This window comes from Eleutherodactylus coqui, chromosome 5 (genome assembly GCF_035609145.1).
Source record: "Eleutherodactylus coqui strain aEleCoq1 chromosome 5, aEleCoq1.hap1, whole genome shotgun sequence".
Taxonomy (NCBI): Eukaryota; Metazoa; Chordata; class Amphibia; order Anura; family Eleutherodactylidae; genus Eleutherodactylus; species Eleutherodactylus coqui.
The window spans coordinates 48,975,595-48,990,565 of NC_089841.1; the positions used below are offsets into that span (position 1 = coordinate 48,975,595).

The 14,971-nt window shown below is 42.8% G+C and overlaps 1 protein-coding gene and 1 non-coding gene across 7 annotated transcripts in view; both read left to right on the forward strand.

Moving 5' to 3' along the window:
- Positions 1 to 14,971, forward strand: part of ZFR (zinc finger RNA binding protein) — a 60,472-nt gene that overhangs the window by 26,842 nt on the left and 18,659 nt on the right. For 4 of the 6 annotated variants that reach the window (XR_010792790.1, XM_066602479.1, XM_066602481.1 and 1 more), the window contains exons 4-13: positions 4,290 to 4,572; positions 5,506 to 5,644; positions 6,666 to 6,911; positions 7,226 to 7,470; positions 7,913 to 8,104; positions 9,673 to 9,949; positions 10,821 to 11,005; positions 13,587 to 13,706; positions 13,788 to 13,933; positions 14,476 to 14,638. Coding sequence is in view for 5 of the 6 variants with exons in the window: in XM_066602479.1 (XP_066458576.1) it covers positions 4,290 to 4,572; positions 5,506 to 5,644; positions 6,666 to 6,911; positions 7,226 to 7,470; positions 7,913 to 8,104; positions 9,673 to 9,949; positions 10,821 to 11,005; positions 13,587 to 13,706; positions 13,788 to 13,933; positions 14,476 to 14,638 (1,996 nt within the window). In the remaining variant the exon portion in view is untranslated. The remainder of the gene's footprint in view (positions 1 to 4,289; positions 4,573 to 5,505; positions 5,645 to 6,665; positions 6,912 to 7,225; positions 7,471 to 7,912; positions 8,105 to 9,672; positions 9,950 to 10,820; positions 11,006 to 13,586; positions 13,707 to 13,787; positions 13,934 to 14,475; positions 14,639 to 14,971) is intronic. The other 2 variants (XM_066602482.1, XM_066602483.1) reach the window with 2 other exon arrangements.
- LOC136630976 (small nucleolar RNA SNORA66) lies at positions 7,701 to 7,830 on the forward strand. Its single transcript, XR_010792979.1, has one exon. It is a non-coding gene; the product is annotated as a small nucleolar RNA SNORA66 (small nucleolar RNA).

Below are 14,971 nucleotides of genomic sequence, written 5' to 3' on the forward strand. Positions count from 1 at the left end.
CCCATGGCGTAAAATACGCTCTGAGATCATCCCCCAGACCCACGGAGAGGAGGAGGCGGAGGCCGGAGTCTCGGCCTAAGTTTATCTGGAGAGTTCCCTTTTCCATTGAGAGGAAATGCACATACAGAATGCTCCCTAGCCCCCACCCCTGATCTACCCTTCCCCCTTCCCGTCCTGCCCATCGTCCCCTCCCTCCCCCCGTCTTGTTAGTCATTGTTTGTCCACCCGTTCGCCGAGTTAGACTTATACTTAGGCTTAGAGAATAGCACTGGATTCCCTGCAATGTGTGGCGTATTCCTGTGAGCTGCTCACTAATGGATCCAGGAACTCTGACTCGCCTGTTTGTATATGTCATGTACGTTCTTGATAAAACTCAATAAAACTTTGGATTTAAAAAAAAAAAAAGAGAGAGAAATATTAAGGTCTCTTTGCCATCTAATCATATACTGTAGTTTTCTGTTGAGAGGCGGTTGGTTCATAGATGCATATAGACAGGAGATGGTCCCTGGTTGACGGGGTGTCCATAGGCATATCTTTTCGAATGTGGTGTTATTAGGTATAGATGTCGACCTATGCAGCAATGCTCTAACAGAACTGTGGATCTGGTGAAGTTCGAGCCATCGATTGTTGGGAATGTCATACTTCTCAGTGATCTGGGGAATGCTAAGGAGCGTTTGGAACTGTAGGAATCGGTGTAGGTGTGTTATACCCTTGTCTCTCCACCACCGGAAAGCCCCCTGTTGGGTACTCAAAGGGAAATCCTGGTTAGGGATAACTGGTAAAAGGGGTGGGAAATCTGTCATCAAGGAATATTTGAATCTAGTTTTTCTCCAGATGTCAAAAAGATGAGCTGTCAATGGGGACAGTAGTCGTAAGGTCGAGCCCCTATCCCAAAAGACTGTATGGAGGTCCACTGGGGCTACCATAGAGGCCTCTAGTTCTGCCCAAATTGGTGCTCTCGACCCTGCGAATATCGGGGAAATCTGAGACAATTGGGCTGCCGTAAAATATTTTTGAAAGTTAGGTACAGATAGTCCGCGCACCCGTCTGTGGTAGTGCATAACGTTTTGCCTGTTTCTTGGTCTTTCCCCTCCAGATAAATTGGGAGACCGCCTTTTGGATCTTTCAAATCTGCCACCGGAATGTTAATGGGGAGGCATCTGAAAAGATAGAGTAGTTGTGGTAGTATTGTCAGTTTGATAGCATTTATGCGTCCAAGACTAGGTGGGCCGGTCCCATCTCCTCAGATCTGCCTTAATGGATTTAAATAATGGGGGATAGTTTACCTGTATAACGAGGCTAGATCGGGGGTTAGCTTTATACCTAAGTATGTAAGGAAGTGTGAGGGAGTGTGGAACCCAAAATTTGAGGTCTATCAGCTTTTTCATCTGGTTGGGGATATTAATATAGAGAGCCTCTGTCTTGTCCATATTGACCATTAAGCCTGACACCTCTGCAAAGGAGTCCAGATCTAATCAGGTAGGGTAAAGAGGTTAGGGGTCTAGTAAGAGATAATAAAATATAATCTGCAAAGAGGCTCCGTTTAGATTCCCTTTCTCCACATCTAAGGCCCGATATGTTTGGATTTTGTCTAATTAGGCAGGCCAAAGGTTCCATCGCAAGTGCGAATAGGGCGATGACCGTTCGTTTTAAAGGGGTAGGGTCATCCGACAATGACCTATTATATAAATCACATTTTTGTCTTAAAAATTTAAGAATTTTTGGTTATTTATTTTTTTCATTTTCTGTCACAATCTATATGTAAAAAAACTAAAATCCTGCATTTCTCACAGTGACTATAGAGCCATAAAGAAGTCTGTCACTTGCGGGCTGCTCTGTGGTCAGTGTGAGGAATGTGGAGAGAAATTTGCAGCAGTCATCTCACTTACGGCCCCTAAGGTCGTCAGCGCTCGTGCAGAGCATTTACACTAACAGACTTCTCTGCTTGTTGGGGGGTCTTCTCGTTCAGCGTTTCACATTCTATTAACCCCTTAATGACATGGCCTATTTTGACGTTGAGGACCAAGCGATTTTTGGTATTTCTCCATCTCCACTTTTCAAAAGCCATAACTTTTTTTTATTTTTCCGTCGACGCGGTCGTATAAGGGCTTGTTTTTTGCGTGGCGAGCTGTAGTTTTTTATCGGTGCCACTTTTGGGTACATAGGCAATATCGTAAAACCTTTATAATTTTTTTTATGATAACAGGGAGAGAAAACACATCAATTCTGCCATAGATTTATTTTTTTTTTTTTTTACAGCGTTAATCATGCAGCATAAATGACACACAATTTTTTTCTGCGGGTTGGTACGGTTACAACGATTCCAAAATTCTTATATTTTTTTTAGGATTTTACACTTTTTCGCAATAAAAACCCTTTTTTTTTTTTTTGGAAATCTTTTTTTTTTCTCTCTCTAGCTGCATTCAAAGTCCTTTTATTTTTCTATGTACGGAGCTCTATAAGGACTTATTTTTTGTGAGATGAGCTGTAGTTTTTGTTGGTTCCATTTTGGGGAATGTACGGCTTTTTTGATCACTTTTATTGCATTTTTTGGGAGGCAAAATGCTAAAAATTAGCATTTTGCCTCTGTTTTTTTAGCGGTTTTTGTTACGCTTTTTGCCGTACAAAATAAAAAGCGTGTTCAACTTTTTGTACACGTCGTTACAGACGCGTCAATACCCAATATGTGGGGTTTTAATTTTTTTACCTTTTTTATGGTAATATTAGAAAAAGCATAAAAAAAGGTGTTTTTTACATTTTTCTTTTCTTTTTTTTTTTTTTAACAGTATTTGAGACCCTCCGAGGGACTTGCAGCACTGTGCCTATGATTGCTGTCATAAGGCAAGGCAAAGCTACTGCTCTGCCATGCCTTATCGCTTATACAGCGATCATAGGCATTGGCACTACAGGACGCCAGTGTCTGGCGTCCTGTTGCCATGGTGACATGCCGGGCTCTCGCGATGACATCGCGAGAGCCGGCCGAAGACAGAGGGAGTGTGCTCCCTCTGTGGACTCTTTCCCTGCCGCGATCTACTTAGATTGCGGCAGGGAAGGGGTTAACAGCGGGGGGGGGGGGGGGGGGGGGGGGGATCTCCGATGTCCTCCCGCTGTTACAGCGGGACGCCGGCTGTGACTGACAGCCGTCTCCCGCTGCGGGATAGCGCGGGATCATATGTGATCTCGCGCTATCCCCAGGACGTACCGGTATGTCCTGTTGCGGGAAGTACCAGGCTCCCAGGATGTACCGGTACATCCTGTGGTGGGAAGGGGTTAAAGCAAGAATCCCATAAAAATAAGCCATGCAGCGATTTTTCGTATTCGGACTATCAATCCAAGTGAAAAATTGCACGTATGAATCAAGCCATTCAAATGAACGGGTTCTCTTTCCATGCGAGTTCTTTCCATCTCAGACTTGGACAGAACTTGTGTGAATAGGAGCCGTAATGGGGTAGTCCCAAGACCCACATGTGCAAGTAGTTGAAGTACTACAGTGGCTACTAAGATTTTGCAATACACTTACCATTAAAAAGATGTTCCATTCTGCCGATCCCCATGATTGTCGCATGTCTGTGCTGTCAAAAATCCCCTGTCGCCACATACACAACCCAGGGCAGCTTTGTTTGTATCTGCACATCATCAGTTACATCCCTGGCGGTGAACTGTGCATGTGCAAGCGCCTGAGAAGTATGTTGGTGCATGCGCAGCTGCAAACTTACACGTATGTACAGAGCGCAAAAGCTCCTGGATAATCTACTAGAATTCAGAGGAAATTCGGGAGTTTTGACAGAGTGGAGAATGGCGACTGTTATATCCTTTTAATGGGAGTATATTTCAAGAAAATGTTAATGGTCAGTGTAATAGTTTAATTGCACATGTGGGTCACAGACAACTCTTTAATCTGATGTGTTGGGGTGTGATATGCCCGTGGTCATGAAAAGGTTAAAACCAGAGGGTGGCATTGGTATAAATCATCTAATGAAATACGCCATATTGTGGCCAAGCTGCAGTACCTGCATGCGGTGTACAGCTGATTGCCAGGCTTCACCTGTAGGTGCCATGATGGTTTACAGCCAATTGCCACAGTATGTGCTTCTCTCGCCCTGGCTGCCATGTGTTATAGCAGGGTTAGACCTTGTGTTACAGATCAGCTGTAGATTTCACACATCCCTTATAAAGACGCCTACTGCTTTAGCTATTGATTCTATACAGTATATTCTCTGCATCGTGCACATTTCTTGTCTTATATTTACAACTCTTAAACACGTTTTGCTTTCTCATTTTGCCCTCAGCCAGCAGCCAACATCAGGAGTTGCCTATTCCCATCCTACAACCGTGGGCAGTTACACTGTGCATCAGGCTCCCGTAGCTGCTCACACTGTTACAGCAGCATATGCCCCAGCAGCAGCCACCGTGGCCGTGGCTCGACCTGCACCAGTCGCAGTGGCCGCTGCTGCAACCGCTGCAGCATATGGTGGCTACCCCACAGCTCATACGGCAACAGATTACGGCTATACACAGCGGCAGCAAGAAGCTCCACCGCCACCACCTCCTGTGACCACACAGAACTACCAGGTACTACAAATTAACTGCAAGGTGCATAAATCATTTGGTTTAATGCTGTTATGATGGCTCAGATGACTTTTATTAAATTCAGTGCCTTTGATTTGGATATAACTGCTGTGTCAAACTTAATTGCAGTGCCTTTTTATGGTTCTGTCTGCCCCCCCCCCCCCCAACCTCCTCCAAAAGCATAAAATAATTAGTCATGGCACTGATTTTAATGGTGAGAATTATTGTGCATTGCAATTAGTGAGAGCTGCTGAATCCGGCAAGTTAGGCTCTCGATTATAGTAATGCATCTCTCCATTAGGGTGTATTTACACAAAACTCGTACGAAAAAAGAATGTATTTGCAATGAGTCTATTTACATGCGTTATATTACTTTCGTAGTGATGCTGCAAGATAGAAAAATTGTAGCATGTGCTATTTTTTTGGGGCGACTCTATTTAAGAATCGCCCGTTCTACCTTATGGAAGCAAACGTACATGCGAGTGTTATGCAAACGAGATGCAACGTTTTCTTTTTACTATTGGCAAAACAAGTGACTTTCACACAAATTATCACAAGTTCAGCGATGTGTTTTTCTTGCAAAACCCATTGCAGTCTTATAATAAATTGTGGTTCGCAATCGCAGTAGCAGTCTGCATTCCTCGTACTGATCTTGCACTCGCCCCTTGTAAATGCACCCTTAAACGCATCACTGCGATCCTTTGTTCAGAGCATTGTTGTCACGTGAAGTATGAGAAGCTTGGGAGTGGCAGTCGGACAGGTGTAGATATTTTGCAGAAACTTCTAAGTGGTGTATGTAAGTAAATGTGTATGTTGTTTTAGGCCATTCTTTTACTGGTTGTTTATGATCTAATTACTCCGATGATATTTTCGCACCATTGAAGTGATGCATTGTACATGGCTCAGTAATGCAATTACATTTTTTCCCCCCTTCAGGATTCGTACTCTTATGTAAGGTCTACAGCGCCTGCTGTAGCTTATGACAGCAAACAGTACTACCAGCAACCGACTGCAACTGCTGTAGCTGCTGCTGCACAGCCTCAGCCATCTGTAGCCGAGTCCTACTACCAGACAGGTAGGTCGATTTTGTCATTTCTTTTATGGAATTTGAATAAAGTATTAAACAATAATTGTAGCTTTTGCTCTTCTGAAACAAAAGGGTTTAATTAAAGCTAGTGCTGCAAAGGGGGCAAACAAGCATAGATTTGTGGTGGTTTCACACTCGGGATATTTTTAAAGCTGCAGTTCTTGATGCAGTTTTGCTGTGTCAAAGACAGAAGTGGATCCAGCAATAAGAAGCATATTTCTTACATCTTCTCAGTCCACTTCTGGCTTTGGCTCCAAAAATAATGAAAAACTGCCACAAAAACTAGTTTTATTTATAAAAAACAAAAACACACTGAAGCCATTTTCAGACAGGCATATGCACATGTATTATGAATGAGTGTCTTTCCTTGACCACAGGTCTATGATACAGTGAGTTCGGTCAGTAGAGCCATTGTTGGGCTGGGACATTCATCCACAATGCTCTCATCTGAAAGTGGCATAAGACTGCTAAGGCTATATCCATATACGAGTCCATGGCTCTATTTGGAGCTTCCAGTGCAGATGCAGCATGACTACAGCAACTTTTTTTTTTTTGTCTGAGAAAATGTATACTTATTCCAGATGCCAGACGGATCCCATGATAGTCAATGGAATCTGTTTGGCAAAACTGAGCACTTCCAGTTTTTCTGTTTGGCACTGAAGATGGAGCCAAACATAAAATTACTGTCTGTGTTTTTATTATATACTACCTAATGACCTCAGGACACCAAATGGCATAATGTATATTTATTCTGGCCTTAAAATGAACAGAAATGCTGTGAATTCCAAGGTCAATTACTAATTTATTACATAAAGGCATTCTGTCTCTATGTGGTCATAGGTAATCCTCTATGACTATCTTTTGGCCACTAGTGTTCTGGGTGTCACATAAGTTCATTATCAGGCTTGTAGAAATCTATTTACTTATGAATTTATAAGCCATTACCCTAAAACACAACTAAACCACATTATTTTCTGCAATGCATCTTTTTCTTCCTGCTGTGTACCAGCTCCTTTCGCATTGTCTCTTCCAGTTGCTCCCAAGGCTGGCTACAGCCAGGGTGCTGCACAGTACACGCAAGCGCAACAGACTCGTCAAGTAACGGCAATCAAGCCTGCCAACCCCAGTCCAGCTACAACTACCTTCTCTATATACCCTGTATCTTCCACTGTGCAACCTGTTGCTGCTGCTGCAACTGTAGTACCTTCATACACTCAGAGCGCTACCTACAGCACAACTGCTGTTACATATTCTGGTAAGAACTCCACTAGTTTCTGTGCACCTTTTGATCTCCTTTTTCTATCTACTTATGTGCCATAGAGGGATGTGAGAAGATTCAGACCCCGTGCCACATGATCAGATCCCTCACTATTGCTAGAAGGGGCAGCTGGGGCTTTCAAGTATTGTGTGTGCATAGCTTCTATATTCTCTCTAAGCTTTTGCTGTCAGGCTCTTGCTTGCCTGCATAGAGGTGCCACACACACATAAGTGTTCTACATATATCATTATATTTGATGATTATTGAATTCCTGAATGGGAATAATGCTTTTTTTCCATATTGCCCAACAGGTACAACTTACTCTGGTTATGAAGCTGCAGTATATTCAGCAGCATCTTCTTACTATCAACAGCAGCAACAGCAGCAAAAACAAGCGGCTGCAGCTGCTGCGGCCGCCGCTACAGCAGCCTGGTCCGGGACCAACTTTACAAAAAAGGCTCCGTTTCAGAATAAGCAACTTAAGCTTAAACAGCCACCCAAACCACCTCAGATCCATTACTGTGATGTCTGCAAGATTAGCTGTGCTGGACCTCAGGTGAACCTCAGATTATGCTTTCTTGTCTCTGTTTCATGTTTGTCGACCTTAACATCTTTCAGTGTATACTGCTGTGATCACACAGTATACTTTATTAACCTAGATAGTTTTAGGAAAGTAACAACTTTTACATACTGTACAAGGATTTAAAAGACTATAGTACATGCTTCTAATGTTTCTGGCTGTCTTAATTGATTATGCTTACACTTCCAATGCAGAAGCTTGCTCATTTGCAAACTAGATCACTCGCTCTACAGTCTGTTGTAAAAGCGAAGGGAACACGTTTGCTATAGTAACTGATATAGAAACTGAAAAAGCAATAGAATTGATTCTGTGGCTTTGTAGTTCTACACAACAGATTTTGATATAGGGATTTGTTCCAAGACTGTAGCTGTCTGTATTGACAATTTAATAATACTGTTTTTGCTTTGATAAATAATAGACCTATAAGGAGCATTTAGAAGGACAAAAGCACAAGAAAAAAGAAGCTGCCTTAAAAGCCTCCCAAAACACAACCAGCAGCAGCACAGCTATCCGTGGGACCCAGAACCAGCTCCGTTGTGAGCTTTGCGATGTCTCTTGCACAGGGGCAGATGCATATGCTGCCCACATCAGAGGTGCTAAACATCAGAAGGTACGTTTTAGGCTTTAGAATTCCGTAATATCCTGACATATTTGCACACTAGTCCTTATAGCAGGTCCACACACATCTTATCAATAAAAAGACACTTCAGGTGTAGAAAAGATATAATCAAGAGCTACCACGGGACTCCAGGTTCCTGCATGCAGTATGTAACAATATAAGAATAGAATAAGGGTGTGGATTCATTGCCGATTTCACCTTTTGCATTGCATTTTCTTGGGGGGCGGGGGTGAAATCTGATGTTGAGCAGCCACATGCAGATTTGCTCCATTGGCTGTGGGCTAAGGGCGCATGCTGCTCAGCCTGAAAATCTATGGCAGAATTCTGAGGTTTAGCCTCTGATTGGACAATCCGATCCAAGGCAGAACAATTTCGAAGTGGATCCAACTATGCAATACCCTCGTATCAACATGCTGTAAAAGTGTCCAAAGCTCAATTGGTTTCAACAAAGGCGAGCGATGCTCAGGACCATTTGTACATTGCCGTGCTTTTTTGTCAACTACAGTCTCAGTCCATCAACAGGTCTGAGAGAAGAATGCTGCTGGGGTGCAGTCAAGCTTAACAGATTCACTTTTGTCTGCATTGGCTTTAATTCTTTTCCTAGTCCCATTTACTCTACTGCGCAGAAACTCTGCTAGACTTGATGGACAAAAAAGCACTGCACTGCCTAAACTGACTTTGCGGGGTTTTTTTTTTTAAATTGGTCTACAACTCTTTACACTGTAGTTTTAGGGCTGCTTTCCATCTTGAGTTTCCACCCTGCCTACAGAAAACGGCATTTAAAGGAAAACCTGGTCAGATGCATTGCTTTTATTGTGTGAGGGTGAGACTAAGAACTCTTTGGTCTGTTTCACAAGGTTTCTGTTCCTGTCGCTCTTTTTTTAAGCTGGATAGAAAAGCACAGGGGATGACCATTTTCTGTCCAGCTAAAAAAAAAACTGGACAAAAAATAAAGACCTCTTCCTCTCTAGCTCCTGAAGTAATGCCCATACTTTAAAGTGTATTGATACTTGTTAAAGCAGTATTTTTTGTTTGACAGGGCCTTCTTTCTTTAACCGCTATAAATTACTTCAGCTGTAAACATATTTGTTAGGGTGCTTTAGACGGAACGATTATGGCTCAAAAAATTGTTCAAACAAATGAAAGTGAATGATGGTTCAGTCTAAACGCAGGTCCACGACTGAATGAGAATTGTTCGCTTCTTGCTTGTCCATTTTATGCAGGCATAATAATCATTGTTGACTCGTTCACTTCCTTCCATTTAAACAGCGCTTGTTCAGTCTTTCATACTCACTAATGTGAAAGACTGAACAATACTGATCGATTCTTGTTGAATCTGTTTAAATAGGCTGCACGAGAGCGAATGAGCTAGCGATGATGTCACCCGCTTGTGGAAACGAGAATCTGCTCGTCTAAAATGAGCTTTAGGCTTCTTTCCCACAAGCGTATATCAGCCAGCCGTTATCATGGCCATTATACACTCGTGGGAAAGAAGCCTTACCCTGTTATGTCATTTGGACCTGCTGAGATTTTTAAGCGTATTTGCTTATTTCCTTCAGGTTGTAAAGCTGCACACCAAGCTTGGCAAACCCATTCCGTCAACCGAACCAAATGTTGTGAACCAATCTGTCACTTCAGCAGCTGTCTCCAAGCCTGCTTCCTCATCCAACACTACATCCAGCACTAACGGGAGCTCCTCTGTTACCACACCTGCTGTGAAACTGCTTACGTCCACTTCTAGCACGTCTCTTGGCTCTTCAAGTGCAAGCAAAATGTCTACCATCTCATCTAACAGCATCGTTAAGAAAATAACCACACCAAAAATAACCTTTGTAGGCAAGTGAAAATTTGTGTGAACATTTTTGATGACAAAATGTGTCCTTACTATGAAATATTTTATAGAGTTGAGACTCTTTTAATTTGAATACAGCAAGAAAAGCTGATTTAGGATCATGTAATTACTAGATGAGCATTAAGAGGTATTTATGGTGTGTGTGTGTGTGTGTGTGTGTGTGTGTGTGTGTGTGTGTGTGTGTGTGTGTGCTTTATATAATATAAACAAACTTTATTTTTATTATATGAAAATTCCTGATAATGGGTTCCAGTCTTAAACCTTATGTCCGCTTGCATGCACGGATACCACTGCTGAATCCCACATTGGTATCCGTGTGTCTTTGGCCATGGAGAGTAAAAAAATGTTTCTCACCTCTCTGGGTCCGGTGGGGATCTCCTTGGAGCCATGCGGATCTTCTTTCTTCAGCACGGCAAATGCGTCGGGCGACGCGCAGTGCTCACTTTTTTGTTTTTGAATCCCCTGCTTTCCCACGGATCTGCGGAACCTCCACAGTGACACCTGTGGGTGTGATACGGCAGGAATGGCTTCCATTGACTTCAATGGAAGCCATCCCTGCGGATCTGCAGGAAAATGGAGCATGCTGTGATTTCTTCGCACACATATGATCCACAAGCCGGAGGAAAAATCACATCCGCGTGCTTTAAATTGCCATGTGGATGCTAATGCATCCATGTGAGCTTCTAAAGCTGCGGCGGCCACGCATAGATTTTATAATTAAAATCCGCATTGGACATTGGGCCTTACTGTTAGCTTAAAAAATCAGTCTTTGTATACAGCACTCCTGGTTGTGTGAACTGATATCTAAACCTGCCCTAATAAGACTGTTCACTTTTTTTTTTTCCCTCTGCCTAGGTGGAAATAAGTTGCAGTCAACTGGAAACAAGTCCGAAGACAAAATGACAGACAGCGCGAAGGTCCCACCAAATTCCAGCACACAGCCACAAGAAGTGAAAATGGATCAAATGTCAGAAGCTGCTCAGACCCTGGCTGCCCTTCAGAGTGATGTCCAACCTGTCGGCCATGATTATGTGGAAGAGGTGTGTTAGCATTTCTTTTTTTTGACGTTTTTCTTGCCTAAGGTCCAATTTGCACTATTGCCCACTTGGGTTAAAATAAATGCTAATGCTTCAGGTATTGAAATGTGCTGTCTGGGTTTGAACTGTTGCTGACCGGTCTTCAGACTAGGTCATGGATAGTTGATCAGTGGGAGTCCTGTACTCGGGAACCCCAGCTATCGGCTCTGATCCAGTCTGCTGTGGATGTAGCAGGAAGTTGATGGCTCTGGCTACATTGCAGCAGCCTGGGTTTGTATTGCATTGAATTCAGTGGGAGCTTCACCTACATTACTAACCTGGGCTGCTGCAATATAAGCTTCTGACTCCATACAACCTGATATTGTGTCAGATAACAGATGATCATTGGGGGTCTGCCACTAGGGAACCGCATCAATCAAGGTCTGAACTATTGCAGACGGGTCATCAACAGTTCAGACCTAAAAAATTATTTAATGCTCAAACAGGTAAAAAGTTAGTTAACAGGTCCTTGGGTCTTGAGAAAATGTAACTTCTGTAAAGCTCTAATTGCAGCTTTCAAAACACCATATTGCATCGCTTCTTTCTTCCTCCTGCTTCCCACACACATAGCTGCTTTGCTACTTGGCAGCTGTGTCCTAGAACCGCTCCGCTCTTCTTTAATTTCCCAGTGAAACAAATTCAGTTATCTAATAAGAGAAAATGTCAACAATATTACAACGTGACACTTAGCGGCAATCTTTAGGCCTCCCTCACACAGGGTTTTTTTTTTTACAGCGTTTAGCGCTGCATTTTCAGCCCAGTGCTAAACGCTGTACAACGCTCCCATTCATTTCAATGGGGCTACTCACACAGGGCCTCCCAACGCTGCGCTTTGACAGCGATGCATGTTCTATTTTTGGGTGTTTTCAGCCCTGCGTCGCCCATTGAAATGAATGGGCAGCGGTTTCAGCACTGCTGAAAACACGGCAACACTGGGTGTGTGTGTGTGGGGGGGGTGTTTGCAATTGAAGCCCTACCCCGAAAATCAGTCCCAGCTAGGCTAGATAGAGGAAAAAAAAAAAGTAATACTCACCTAGCCGCTGCCGTCCGGGTCGCGGCCGCTGGTCTCTGCCGCTGATCCAGGCTTCCCCTGCACTCACAAGTCTATTGCCGTAGGCCAGGTTTAAGAACACCGCCTCCAGCAATAGAGTGCTGTGATTGGTTGTCGGCGCTGGCTCGATGCCCAATCACAGCCCTTCATTGACTGTCTCAGCCAATCAGCGGCGGCAGAGACCAGCGGTCGTGTCCCGGACTGCAGCGGCTAGGTAAGTATTGCTTTTTTTTCCTTTTCTTTTACAGCATCCTTGGCTGCGTTTTCAGCTGTGCTGAATATGCAGGTAAAACGCTGGCATAAAGTATGCCAGCGTTGCTGAAACCGGGCGGAATTTGCAGTGAACACAGCGTTGAAAAACACTGCGTTTCTGCAAACGCCCCTGTGTGAGGGAGGCCTTACTGTGGCATCTGAGGAGCTGCACAGCATATTTTATTTATGAACCAAATGCTATTTTCGTATTGCTATTTTATGTGCTCCCTTCTCACTGCAGGATTTAAGCTAAAGAATAAATGTTTTGTCTGAGCAGCAGTTACTTATGTTGATGGCTTTTAATTTATCAGTGACTAAGCTTTCAATTTTGACATTTCTTGGCTGCCAAAACAAAAAAAAACTGGTTGCATACAGTTTATATTACCGATCATTTGGCATTTATTATAGCCTTATGTTTCCTTAGCCCATGCAAATGTGAATATCATCAAAAGATATTTTAGTAGTTCGAGTGTTATCTATCAATGTATCACTGTCAGAATATGTAGGTCTATTTGTTTTTTTGTTTTTGTTTTTTTTTTCCATGTTGCTATTATGAAGGGGTTTTTTTTTTTTGCAAAGCTTGTTTTACTGATATTTTTATGAGTACCATTGCTAAACTTTTAAATTAGACATCCACCTTTGTCCATCACATATGTATATATTAAGGGGGGTTGGCCAAGATTTTTTTTTTCTATAAAACTCAGCTTCCCCTGGCATAAAACAACAAATACACATAAACTCACCTCTGCCTACTATAGATAACACAGGATTACACGGTGATCAAGAAGCTTTTCTGCTTCGAAACACACATCCCCTGTGGGCACCATAGTTTGTGCTTACCTTGCATTGTACCTCTTATATTTTTCCTAATAAAAATCTTTATAATGCTGGATTTTTCTTTGTATTTCTTTGTATGTTTTCTATTGCTGGTAAGTTCTTTTTCAAAGGAGCTAATCTGCAGTACTAGACGCAACCTGAGAGCAACCATGTTTCTCTAATCCTGTATAACCCCTTTAAGAGCAGTTTAGGCATGATGACCACCCCCATAATCCTATATAGAAAAAGGAAAAAAAAACATACAATCAGTTAAATAAAATTTGTTAGAAGAACATTTCAGTATCTGTTTTTAATTAGTTAAAAATAAAATCAGAAGTGATACACTCCCCATTAAGTGTGATAGATTTTGTAGGAATGTAGTTTCCGGAAACAGGGCTAGTCTTAAAGTGTAAAATTATTTTTCAGGTCAGAAATGATGAAGGAAAAGTTATCCGATTTCACTGTAAGCTCTGTGAGTGCAGCTTCAATGATCCAAATGCAAAGGAGATGCATCTAAAAGGAAGGAGGCACAGGCTGCAGTACAAGGTGCGTTTTCTGCAGTGGTGATTTATTTTCCACACTAACGTTGACTGTTATACAAGACTCTATTTATGGTTTCCTAAACAGAAAAAGGTCAATCCAGATTTGCAAGTGGAAGTGAAGCCCAGCATTCGGGCCAGGAAAATTCAGGAAGAGAAGATGCGGAAACAGATGCAGAAAGAAGACTACTGGAGAAGGAGGGAGGAAGAGGAGCGGTGGAGGATGGAAATGAGGTAGGAACAAGGGCTCTTGTCTACAGAGAATGAAGTCTAAAAAGCAAGCATGGTCATTGATGAAGTACTTGATCTAAGACTACCACTGATTTCCAAATTGGAAGGGCTGATTTGTTTTTCCTCGGTGGATTTTGCAGGGTAGACTGCTTGGGGCACACATTTCTATCATCAAAATCAAGTTTCAAGATGCACTTCCTGTTTTGATAATTCAGGGCTTTTGGTGATGAGCTGATCACCCCAAGTCCTGTTCCTGGTTACCCCCTGACATTCCTGCAATGGGAAATGTATTACATAACAACCATTCATCAGAAAGGCAGTCTTATAACAGGGTAGTAGAAGGTCCGCCAGGACAGGAGCCACTCCTACTGAGTAACTCTGTGTTCTGGGTCATAAAGGGGAAACTAGAGCTGTAGCCCAATAGGGCATATGAACAGGAATGCCATCTTAGCATAACCCCTTTAATTTATGATCAAGTCCTAGTACTTGTTTTTTGATCCCCCTGAGAAAATATTAAGTCATAACCATTTGAATTTTCTTCAAAGGCGCTATGAAGAGGATATGTATTGGAGGCGTATGGAGGAAGAGCAGCATCACTGGGATGACCGTCGAAGAGGCCCAGATGGTGGCTATCATCATGGTCCTCCAGGGCCACCAGGATTATTGGGAGTGAGACCAGGAATGCCACCGCAATCTCAAGGGCCAGCTGTGAGTTTTGTGTGTTGGTTGTTGGTGTGCTATAATTACTATATTTGCAATATGCACTGCTCAAAAAAATTAAGGTAACACTTTGCTCAAAAAAATGTAATGTTAGATGATGCTAGAGGCATAACGCTTACCACAGCATCTCCAGACTCATGTCTGTCACGTGCTCATTGTGAACCTGCTATCCTCTACGAGGAGAACGTGGCGCCTGCAAATCCTATGGTCTCTGGCAAATGCCAGTTGCTGGGGTGGGAGCACAGGTCCCACTACTGGGTGTCGGACCTGTATGCCACTTTCGTGGAGTCTGTTTCTGACAGTTTGGTCAGTAGTCTGCTC